Source organism: Mobula birostris, chromosome X (genome assembly GCF_030028105.1).
Source record: "Mobula birostris isolate sMobBir1 chromosome X, sMobBir1.hap1, whole genome shotgun sequence".
Classification (NCBI taxonomy): Eukaryota; Metazoa; Chordata; class Chondrichthyes; order Myliobatiformes; family Myliobatidae; genus Mobula; species Mobula birostris.
The window spans coordinates 59,987,668-59,999,487 of record NC_092402.1 but is presented as its reverse complement, the minus strand read 5'-3'; the positions used below and the strand labels follow the sequence as shown (position 1 = coordinate 59,999,487).

The 11,820-nt window shown below is 39.7% G+C and overlaps 1 protein-coding gene across 1 annotated transcript in view; it reads left to right on the top strand.

Moving 5' to 3' along the window:
* Positions 1-1,353: 1,353 nt before the first annotated feature.
* The window catches only part of hat1 (histone acetyltransferase 1), a 31,896-nt gene continuing 21,429 nt past the window's right edge, over positions 1,354-11,820 (top strand). The window contains exons 1-4 of the mRNA XM_072249427.1: positions 1,354-1,443; positions 5,625-5,696; positions 6,211-6,286; positions 9,892-10,012. Of these exons, the coding sequence (XP_072105528.1) occupies positions 1,437-1,443; positions 5,625-5,696; positions 6,211-6,286; positions 9,892-10,012 (276 nt within the window). The 5' untranslated portion in view covers positions 1,354-1,436. The remainder of the gene's footprint in view (positions 1,444-5,624; positions 5,697-6,210; positions 6,287-9,891; positions 10,013-11,820) is intronic.

The following is an 11,820-nucleotide window of genomic DNA, read 5'->3' as shown; positions in this document are numbered from 1 at the left end:
CTCAAACCTTGTCCCAACAATCAGCAGTCATGGGCTCCTCTAAGCAGCTGCCTAGCACTCTGAAAATTAAAATAAATGATGCCCACAAAGCAGGAGAAGGGTATAGGAAGATAGCAAAGCATTTTCAGGTAGCCGTTTCCTCAGTTCGTAATGTAATTAAGAAATGGAAGTTAACAGGAATGGTGGAGGTCAAGTTGGGGTCCGGAAGACCAAGAAAACTTTCTGAGAGAACTGCTCGTAGGATTGCTAGAAAGGCAAATCAAAACCCCCGTTTGACTGCAAAAGACCTTCAGGAAGATTTAGCAGACTCTGGAGTGGTGCTGCACTGTTCTACTGTGCAGTGACACCTGCACAGATATGACCTTCATGGAAGAGTCATCAGAAGAAAACCTTTCCTGTGACCTCACTGCAAAATTCAGCATCAGAAGTTTGCAAAGGAACAGCTAAACAAGCCTGATGCATTTTGGAAACAAGTCTTGTGGACTGATGAAATTAAAATAGAACTTTTGGCCACAATGAGCAAAGGTATGTTTGGAGAAAAAAGGGTGCAGAATTTCATGAAAAGAACCCCTCTCCAACTGTTAAGCACGGGGGTGAATCGATCATGCTTTGGGCTTGTGTAGCAGCCAGTGGCATGGGGAACATTTCACTGGTAGAGGGAAGAATGAATTCAATTAAATACCAGCAAATTCTGGAAGCAAACAGCACACCGTCTGTAAAAAAGCTGAAGATGGAAAGAGGATGGCTTCTACAACAGGATAATGAACATGAACACACCTCAAAATCCACAATGGATTACCTCAAGAGGTACAAGCTGAAGGTTTTGCCATGGCCCTCACAGTCCCCCAACCTAAACATCATCGAGAATCTGTGGATAGACCTCAAAAGAGCAGTGCATGCAAGACGGCCCAAGAATCTCACAGAACTAGAAGCCTTTTGCAAGGAAGAATGGGTGAAAATCCCCCAAAAAGTATTGAAAGCTGGCTACATAAAGCGTTTACAAGCTGTGATACTTGCCAAAGGGGGCGTTACTAAGTACTGACCATGAAGGGTGCCCAAACTTTTGCTTGGGCCCTTTTCCTTTTTTGCTATTTTTGTTACTGTAAAAGATGGAAACTAAAAAGTTTTCTTGCTTAAAATATTAAGGAAATGTGTCATACTTAACTTTATGCCTTCTGGAAATCAGGTCATCTTTTATTCGCTTAGCTATTCACAGTAACAGAATTTTTGACCATGGGTGCCCAAACTTTTGCATCCCACTGTACGTGCCTTCTCTCGCGAAGGGGCGGAGTTTGGCTTTTCTGGTGTGTTTTTCTCGCATCGACCTTCCCGCGCCTGACGGCTGACAGTCACGTGACACGGGGCAGGCAAAGCTAATCGAGCAGGAGCCGGTGGCGTGAGTTGGTCTGTCAGCCTGTGTGTGCTGGGCTGCAGAGATGGCCAGTGAGTACGGCTAGGTTTGGAAAAGAGGGAGAAACGGTGCGCGCTAAAGGTTTCGTGGGGAAAAAGTGTGGGTTTGCCGATCTTAGTGGGCGGAGTTCCGGCAGAGATCGTTGCAAGGGCGCCGCGAGACGCCGCCGCGTGTGGAGCTGGAGGACTGTCAGTTTCCCTCCGCGGGTCCCGGCAAGTTTGTGGAGCTCGGGGGCGGTGTGTGCTCACTGTTGAGATCACCACAGTTAGCCTCAGCTACCCAGTATACTAGGGATGCTGTTCTTTTGCTCCTGTTACTTGCGGTGCAGCATTTTAGAGTTTACTCCTCTCTATTTCTTTGCATTTATGTAATTCATTTCCGGGCACCTTATGATCAAACATGTACTTCAGAGCTATGCTGTGGCCGTTTTACAAAGCAAGATCCCACTAACAAAGAATGTGTGATGAACTCTCTTTCAGTGAAGTTGATTGAGAGAAAATGTTTCCTCAAATGTCAGGAAAAGCTTCCCTTTGTTAAATCAAAAGACGTAGACACAATAAGGTTGTGCTTCTGTTTGTTCATTTACGCCATTGGATCTAGAAAGTAGAAAATAGACAGATTAAGTAAGACCAACTAGTTCCGAGTCTTGCTGTGGTAAATGGATGCTTGTGTACTTCTCAGATTGGAAGATTATATATCTGACAGAGTGAGTGGCAATCTGATACAGTATCTGCGTAGAAGTGTTGACTTAAGCCCACTATATTATAACTTTGATAAGGGTGTTACCAACAGTATTTGAGATAATATAACTATTTGGAAATTATTGATTCACATTTGCAAACAAAAAGTTCAGGCAGTGAGCTTGCTCTTGTTTTTTAAAAAAAAATTACTGAGCTGAGCCTAAGTTGATTTGCCATACCTGCCACCTCCGTTAGCTATATACACGTTTAGATCAATTCAGAAGAAACTCCCAAATGTTCCAGCTGACCATGCAGTGATAATTGCAGCAACATGAGCTTGTAGTGATGCAGCAGGAAGGTTCAGCTTTGAGGTTCATATTTTGGTTATTGTTTGAACATAGAACAGTGCAGTACAATACAGGCCTTTCGGCCCACAATTTTGTGGCAAACTTTTTAGTTTACTCCAAGATCGATTTAATCCTTCCCTCCCACATAGCCTTCCATTTTTTTCATCCATAAAAGTTAATTCATATCTTGTCCATGTTAATTCTAGTTTATATTATTTATGTGGTGATTTAAGGCAAAGTTTCAGTTTTTGTAATTTTCTAAAGCTTTGTGTTTATAGGTAGAGTGGAGGAGAGGTACAAAACTTGCTTGTAAGTCGTGATCATGCACCTGATGATTTGAAGAAAGTCTTGGAAAGCAAAGGAAGACAAAGTACCAAGTTCTGTTCGGAGACGTTCTTGGATTCTAGGGGAGAAATGGCTAAAGCCCTTCATGATACTTAAGGGCTGCAATGAGAAAGAATGAGTGACAAAATAACTGGCCTGCATTATCCCCATTTTTTGAACAGGGAGAAAGTAACTGCAGTTAGCATCTGTGATATAAAATATTTTCTTGGGATGAATTACTATATAGTTAGGTGAAGAGAAAGTAGAAGTAATCACATTTTCAAGAGGGATAATTGTGTTTAACAAACTTCAGAATTTCTTACAGGTGATGTGGAGATGTTTAAAGTAAATTTATTATCAAAGTACATATATGTCACCATATAATACCCTGAGATTCATTTTCTTAGCATACACAATAAATCCAGAATAGAATCATAACCATAATATAATCAATGAAAGACTGCACCAACTTGGGTGTGTAACCAGTCTCCATCAATATACAAAAGCTTTTGGAGGAGGGTATTTTTAGTAAAGATTAAAAGGCGTAGAATTCAAGAGTGACCAACAAACTGAATTTAAAAAGAAAAGTTAATAGAAGGACGAGTAGCAATTAAGGAGAATCTTTCAGTGGTTGAAACAGGGAGTGGCACAATATAAGGTTCAAGTTGGTGGCCTCTTTACTGTATATCAATTTTTTGAATATAGGCCTATAAGTAACAATGCTGTATTAAGGATATTGATGAAAAGAGACAGATGTAAATAAGTGAGTTAACGCATTTTGGAATTTTTTCTTTCAGTGGATGTACTCTAATTGGAAGTGGGTTTAGAGTTGTGGAAGAGGAAAGATTTTGAGTAAGTGGAGAAACCAGATCACAGAAGGCAATATTTTGGGTTGATAAGATAGTGTTTATTTAATTAAAAGGAGACAAATGGAAAGGTAATAAAAAATAGGAGGAAGAGGCCATTCTGCTCTTCGTGCCTGCTCCATTGTAGTTAATCTAACTGTCCTCCAGTCCATTTTCCTCACCACCTCATAATTCTTGATTTCCCTTAATGATTGAAATTCTGTCTTGGCTTTGAATATACATCAGGATTTGGTTTCCACAGCTTTCTGGGGCAATGAATTCCAAATACTCTCAATCATTTGAAGAGAAATTCTTCCTTTCATCTCAGTCTTACTGTAAATGCTCACCTTTTGTTCTGTGACTTAGCCCTCTGGTTCTAGACTCTCCTGCAAGGGAAATTATCTTCCCAGCATTTACTCTGTCAAGCTCCCCAAGAATCTTGTGTTATTAATGGGGTCACCTCTCATTGTTATAAACTCCAGTGAGTACAGGCCTAAACTGCTCGACTTTTCTCGAAAGACAGTAAAGAAACCCTGGTGAACCTTTTCCAAGCTCTCTCCTAATTTAATGTATCTTTCCTTAATAAAGAGACCAAAACTAGTACTCTAGATGTGGCCTCACTGGTGGGGTGAAAGGCAGGAGAGATTGAGTGATGGAAGAGATGAAAGTGCAAGTCATAAGGGGTTGGTACCGACAAGGGATGAAACGAATGGGTCAAGGGAAGGTGCAAATGCATACAGCAGACTTCAATCTGAAAGCTGAAGTATTATGTGAAGTCTAGGGAATGAGGGTTGTATGTAATATTGGCCAGACTCTGACTGGCTGCTGTTTGAAGATCTGGAAAGGTGGAAATGCTTCTTTGAAAATCTCTATTCTCTACTTTTTTTTTACTTGCTGATGCTGTGCTGCTGCCATGAAATGTGGATGAAGATATGGTAGTAAATTGTGGATTATCACCTAGCAACATTGGTAATTATTGTTAAAAGTCAGATGTTGTCTGCCTCAGAGTAGCGTGTGGAAATGGTGGTGTTCCCATGCGGATATTGATAGTGGGGGGTCAAGGCATCCATAGTGCCTTTGAATGATGAGAGAGTGTCCTTAGACTCCCTCTTGTTGTAAAAGTTTATTATATAGCACGGATGCTTCTTGCCACTTCTCAGATCAGGTCAGAATATTGTTCACACCTTGCTGCATTTAGATACTCCCTGTTTGTTGCCCCGGGCTGTTCTGTGATATCACAAAGTGTATCAAATTGGTTGAAAGTTAGATTTTGTGATTATAAAGATCTCAGAAGGCTGGGATGGATCATTCTCTCAACTCTTCTGGTTGAAGATGGTTGCAAGTACTTCAGGCTTTTGCACTTGTGTGTTGGACTGCTGTGCTATTGAGTATGAGAATATCATCTCCTAAGAAGTTAATTAAATGTTGTCCCCCATTCATGACTGGAGTGTCAAGATTGCAGATCTTTGACCTGATCAGTTGACTGCAGAGTTGCTTTGTTCTGTATATTGCTTGTTGCTTCCCTGTTTAGAATAAAAAGGTGTTGAACTCCGTTTTCCTTTTTTCCTTCTCTCTCCTCGGTCCTTCTTCCCATTCTTGGATTCCACAAACCCTGGTCCATGCAAATCTCTAGACCACACTGTCAATAATTCCCCCTCTTTTAAGTCTTGAACTTCCTTCCCCATTGTCATTAGATCCCAGTGAATCCAGGACTACTTTTGTTTTGTGAACTGCTTGAAACCTCCATTCAATTTCTGAAAACCTACCTCCAAATACCAGTAGATAATGGACCCCACTTGGTGCTTTGAAAAGGCAGGACCATGACTAATGATGATATCACTGCCTTATAAAAACACTTCTGTTCTTATTAAAGCTTATTAAACACATTCTGTTCTTATTAAACATATGGGTTTCTGTGTATAAAATGTTCTGGCAGGACAGTTTCCTCCCTATTGAATTACTTCAATATATATATATATATCACATTTACTTTTTTCATCTGGCTTTATATTTACAGATATTTTGAACCTCGAGAAGAAGTTGGCAGAATACAAATGTGATACCAACAAGGCTATTCGGCTGAAGTTAGGTATGTGCTTCAAAAACATTGTTATCTAGCGATTTGCATGCTGCCACCATTGGTGGAGACAAGGCAAATGCAAAGGGAAACACTACTGAAAACAGAAATGACGAAAACACTCATCAAATCGGGCAGCATCTGTGGTAAAAGAAATGGAGTTAATAAATGAAAATGCTTAATATTTCCAGCATCTTTTTTAAAATTTCAGATATAGACCATCTGCAGTTCTTGATTTTTTTTTTTCCCCATTCATTGAGGAATTCTGTTGACTTCAACAGTCTTGGGCAAATTGGTAATAGAATTGGGTGGGATGAGGAGGTGAATGGTGATGTAGTGCTAGTTCATTTATGGTGGTATGTGCGGCAATCCTTGTTGCTATGGGCATATAGTAGTTCTTAACAGGTCCTGAGACCTAATTTATTTTAACCTATTGAATTGCTAATATAACTATCAAGCAGTAATCAATTTGCGTTGATCTGTCTTCCTCCAAAACAGAAATGTGTTTATTTTTCTTTGTTAACAGTTCGATTTGCTGAAGACCTGGAGGATGAGACAACAAGCTTCAGTCCGTTATTCAGTCACCAAGTGTTCGGAGATGAGTATGTTCCATAGGTTAATTCAATGACACTGAATCCGTCAAGCAGGGTTTCTATATCAAATGTACAAGATGTTGCAAGATATGTCTGCTTTCAAGCTGTGACCAGATCTGGCTGATCTTGGTTGTTTTGTTCTCTTTCTGGCATTGGTCAGACTGCTCTTGGAGTAATGTGAGCAGTTTTGGGCCCTTTACCTGATAAAGGATGTGATGGCATTGGAGAGGGTCCAGAGGTAGTTCACAAAAATGATCCCAGGAATGAAGGGGTTAACATAATGAGGAGTGTTTGATGGCTCTAGGCTTGTACTTGCTGCAGTTTTGAAGAATGGGAGGGGGATCTCATTGAAACCTGTCAAATACTGAAAGGCCTAGATAGAGTAGAGTAGTAGCACAGCCTCAATGGAAGGACATTCCTTTAAAACAGAGATGAGGAGGAATTTCTTTAGCCTGAGGGTGGTGAATCTATAGAATTCATTGCCACAGGCAACAGTAGAGGCCAAGTCGTTGTGTATATTTAAAGCAGAATTTGAAAGGTTCTAGATGGGGTTGAGAGGGATAATAAATCAGCTATGATGGTGGAGCAGGCTCGATGGGCTGAATGGCCTAATTTTGCTCCTCTGTCTTGTGGTCGTATGATGTCAGCTGCTGATTGGTTGACAGTGCTCTTGGTCTCTACAGCCTTCAGATTTTGTGCAGTCTAGCAATAATTATGCATTCAAACTGCTTTGTAACATCCTACAGTCACGATGGCTGTTGCACAGTTGCAATTTTAACTTTCTCTATCATACTTGTACCTAACCACTGATCCCATTAGTGAATAGTTTATAGCTGTACAATTGACATTGGTTTTTAAATAGGTCAGCATTGATTTCATGATTTAGAGTCATAGATTTAAAGACTTGAGTGTTTGAAAGGAGCTTCAATTTATGGAGCTGTTCATTTAAATTAGGTGGAATAAGTGTCCCGGTAGAAAAAAGAATACCAGGCTTTTAGATGGGCTTTAAACAGCAAAACGTGTTGGGAGGAGTTGAGAAAGTTATAAAGATCAGATGAGGTAATAATGCGATCCAACTACGTGGATGATTGTAACCAAAGTTTGACACGAAGTGTCAGTATGTAGAGGTTATACCACAGCAGTAAATAAGATCAAAGTAGGAAAAGGAGGCAGGTTGCTAATCTCAGAGTAGAGCATCCTCTGAGAAAGAATGATCATGATGTGATTAAAATGATACATTCTGACAGACATTAACAAATTTAAGTCCATAACTAATCTTAAATATAGAGAAAGACCATTACATGAGCACAAGGTACAAATTGACTAGATTGGGAAATTATATTGAGAATTCACAATAGATGAACAGTGATAGACCTTCAAGAAATATTTCAAATTTTCCAATGAATGTACAATTGAAAGACACACATGTGAGAAATGGACCCCTTGTGGAGAGAAAATGGCTAAATAAAGCTAAAATGGTAATGGATTTCAACATTTTAATTTCTTTTTGAAAGAATAATGGTAGGCCTGAAATAGGAGGGAAAAGATGAGTTTAAAGTATTGATATGAATGCAAATCATCAATTGAATAAAAACAAATTATGAAATCTTTTCCCAGGTATGCAAGGAAGAGAGCAACATATTGGTCATTTTGAAACTGGTTAATAATGGGAATAACAAAATGGTAGAGCCATTAATATATTTTGTAGGTCTTCAGAATGGAAGGCACTGAAAGCATACAAAAAGGAAATGAGGAATTCAAAGCAATTTGTATTGCGAGAGTATTAGGCAAATTATTCCCAAATCCATTTTCTTTATGAAACTTCTATACTTTCGAAAACCTTAATTGCATTTGATCTTTTCTGTTTCATTGAGAAACAGACTAATGTTTTGTTTTGTCCTTTGTTCCAACTTTATAGCTTACCTCTTGGTATTGTAACTGAACTATTATGGTGCCCTTTTCCTTGACTTTCTAACCTTTTATATGTAGGATTGCACATGCTGCTCTTACTAATGTTGATCAAAAGTGGAAAATTGGCAAGGTTATCAGATGGGTGCTGAATTCGATTAAACTTTGATGTGATATATTTGCCAACCATCTGAGTAAGCATAGCTCTTCAACTTCAAATCTGCAGAGGCACGGCCTGTGCAGTAATGGAGCATTCCTCCATTACTGCACTGAATGCCATCCTGGAATATGGGCTGCATCCTGAGATAAGTCTTCAACTCATAACTTTATGAACGTGATAGTGCTACCAGTTGAATCAAGCTGTCATTATTTCTGTCTGATACCCAGTTTTTATTGCCTCCTTTTAATGATGCAAAGCACTATCTTTTCAAGTTCTTGTTTATTTAGAGATGCAGTGTGCAACAGGCCCTTTTGGCCTTTCGAGCTGTGCCACCCAACAACCCACCAATTTAATCCTAGCCTAACTGTGGGACAATTTACAATGACCAATTAGCCTACTAACCAGTGTGTCTTTGGATTGTGGGAGGAAACCAGAGCACTTATAGGAAACCCACGTGCACATAGGAAGGAACATACAAGCTTGCATACAGAGGATGCCAGAATTGAACTCCAACGCGCCAAGCTGTAATGGCGTCATGCTAACAGCTATGCTACCATGGCACCCCAGTTCAATGTAACTATTGTAACTCAATCCATCTGACCCTCAGGATTGGTCTTGTACCTATTCTCTTTGACCAATACACACGGTTATAGTAAGACCTCTGTATTGTGGAATTCAATCATGGCTCCTGATTTGTGTTCTAGAATAGCTCTGCATTGTGTATGGACCTCTGGAATAGTTATATTGTGTGGCACAGAGCATTAAATGACAGCTTCCTAATTGAAAATTTCAGTCATCACATCCCATGCAAAGTGTTTGCCATTTTCTGACTTTCATGTACAATTAATATAGATGCTTTGAGACTCAAATCAGCAAGTTTTGCTCTACTTCAAAAAATTTGGCACTATATAAATGGTTGCATTCTAATACCATTGCTATTGCCCTGTTTTCAGAACTGTTGAATGACTGAAAAACCTGCATTGCCTAATTTGTAGAGGTGATCATATTAATGGAACCTCTTTTAGTGCAAGTGTTTCCAAACTACAACTTGCATCCCAATTGTATTAAGATGGTTTTAGCAGCATTTGCACGGCCATTTTCTACAGTCGCAAGCGCAGCTTTTCATTCTGCTGAAAAATCCCTGCACAGATTAGCCAGCCATAATCACATTGCTGTTTTAAGAGCTTGCTGTGCGCAAATAGATGGCTACATTTCCTATGTTACAACAGTGACTGCAGTTCAAAAATATTTCACTGGTTGTAGAGCACTTTGAAAGATTTTGCAATTATGAATGGCGCTTTTTTTAACAATGCAAATTTTATTTTTCGACAGAGCAGTAATTGCAAAAGTACACCACTGAGCTGTATTGGCAGGCTGAGAGTTCAAACTCAATGGCAATACTTTTGCAACAAAAAAACAGCGTGAGACTGGATATTTCCAAGTATTGTGCTCATTTGAGATTTATAAATGAGCCTGGATTAAAATAAAGAGAAACCTAACCTGCAGATTCTCTACCAACATGTGGTTATTTCTGCTTTGCCTGCAGAGAATCAGTATTTGGCTACAAGGACCTTGAAATCCAATTGTACTACACTACCTGCAGCCTCACTACATTCTTCAATATCAAATACTCCAGCAAAGTTGTAGAAAAATATGACAACGTAGAGGTAGGCTATTGAAATGTATCGGTTGCTTCTCTTCACTAGGTTATGCACTCCCATCATGATACTGCGGTATCTCCTGCAAGCATTAATGTAATGCATTAGTTCAGTGAATTTGCATTGATTTATCTTGTGACAGCATTACTGACTGTAGTCTGACTCATTGCCCTTAACTAAGGAAGACATATTTTGCCAGAGTTCCTGCTCCAGATTATTGTCAGGTGACGATTGTCAAATACTTTTCTTTACTTGCTAAGTCTCACCTCTCCCGTGTTTGGATTTTCCACTGGTCCTCTGTGGGTTCACACAATAGGAGCAGCCAATCAAGAGAGTATTTTATTGGAGGGCTGCAGATACCTCTGGTGCTGCACCAGCACAGGAGTTATCACTTCTAAGAAAGGCAGGATAAAGATTTCCAAATCGTGACTTCACAGTTTGGAACTGAGGTAAACCAAAAATAAGACCACGTGTGCTTGATGTGATTGTGACATTGGCTTGTGTGCATATAGAAACGTTTTCAGAGAGAGCCATGTCATTGATTAAATTATTTTCACTGATGTAATAAAATTTTTTGCCTTTGATAATCCCAAAGGTCTTTTAGGTCACTAAAAAAAAAATCCCTCGAATCTTGGAGAGTAGGGGAAATGCAATTACGCAATTGTTGCTGAGAAGCAAAAGCATCCCTTCCGCAGGAACTGAACATAAGCAAGCACTTGTATCTATGTTCCTGTTGACTTCAATAAATTGAGATATGACAGTATTGCTAAGGAGATTATTTAATGTATGGGACGAACAGTGATTAGAAGCCTGTCACTCAGCTGTCATAATTTCTGCGTTTTGAGCTATGAGATCAATAAGAATACTTGGTTGTAGAAAAATGCAGCACAGAAACAGACCCTTCAGCCCATCTAGTCCACGACAAACCATTTAAACTGCCAAGCCCCATTGACCTGCACAGGGACCTTAGCCTTTCATACACCTCCTATCCATGTACCTATCCAAATTTCTGTTAAACGTTGAAATCGAGCTTGCATGCTCCACTTGCACTGGCAGCTGAATCCACACTGTCACGACCTTCTGAGTGAAGAAGTTTTCCTGTAAACATATCATCTTTCACACTTTACCCATGACCTTTAATTGTAGTCTCATGCAACCTCAGTGGAAAAAGCCTGCTTGCATTTACCCCATCTATACCCCTCATAATTTTGTATACTTCTATCACGTTCCAAGGAATAAAGTCCTAACCTATTCAACTTTCTTCTAGTCCCAGCCACATCCTTGTAAATTTTCAATGTGCTGTTTCAACATTATTTACATCTGTCCTGTAGGTAGATCAAAACTGCACACAATACTCCAAATGGGCCTTATCAGCATCTTATACAACTTCAAAATAATGTCCCATCTCCTGTACCGAATACTTTGATTTTTGAAGGCCAATGTGCCAAAAGTGTTCCTAATGACCTTACCTACCTGTGCTCCCACTTTCAATGAATTATGGACCTGTATTCCCAGATCCCTTTGTTCTACCACAGTCTTCAGTGCCCTACCATTCACTGTGTAAGACCTACCCTGGTTGGTTCTACTGAATTGTAACATCTCACACTTGTCCGAATTAAATTCCATCTACTATTTTTCTAGCTGGTCCGGATCATGCTGCAAGCTCTGATAGTCTTCCTCGCTGACCACAACACCCTCAACCTGGGTGTCATCTGTAAATTTGCTGATCCAGTTTACCACATTATCATCCAGATCATTGATATAGATTACAAATAACAATGGACCCAGCACTGATCCCTGTGGCACTCCGCTAGTCA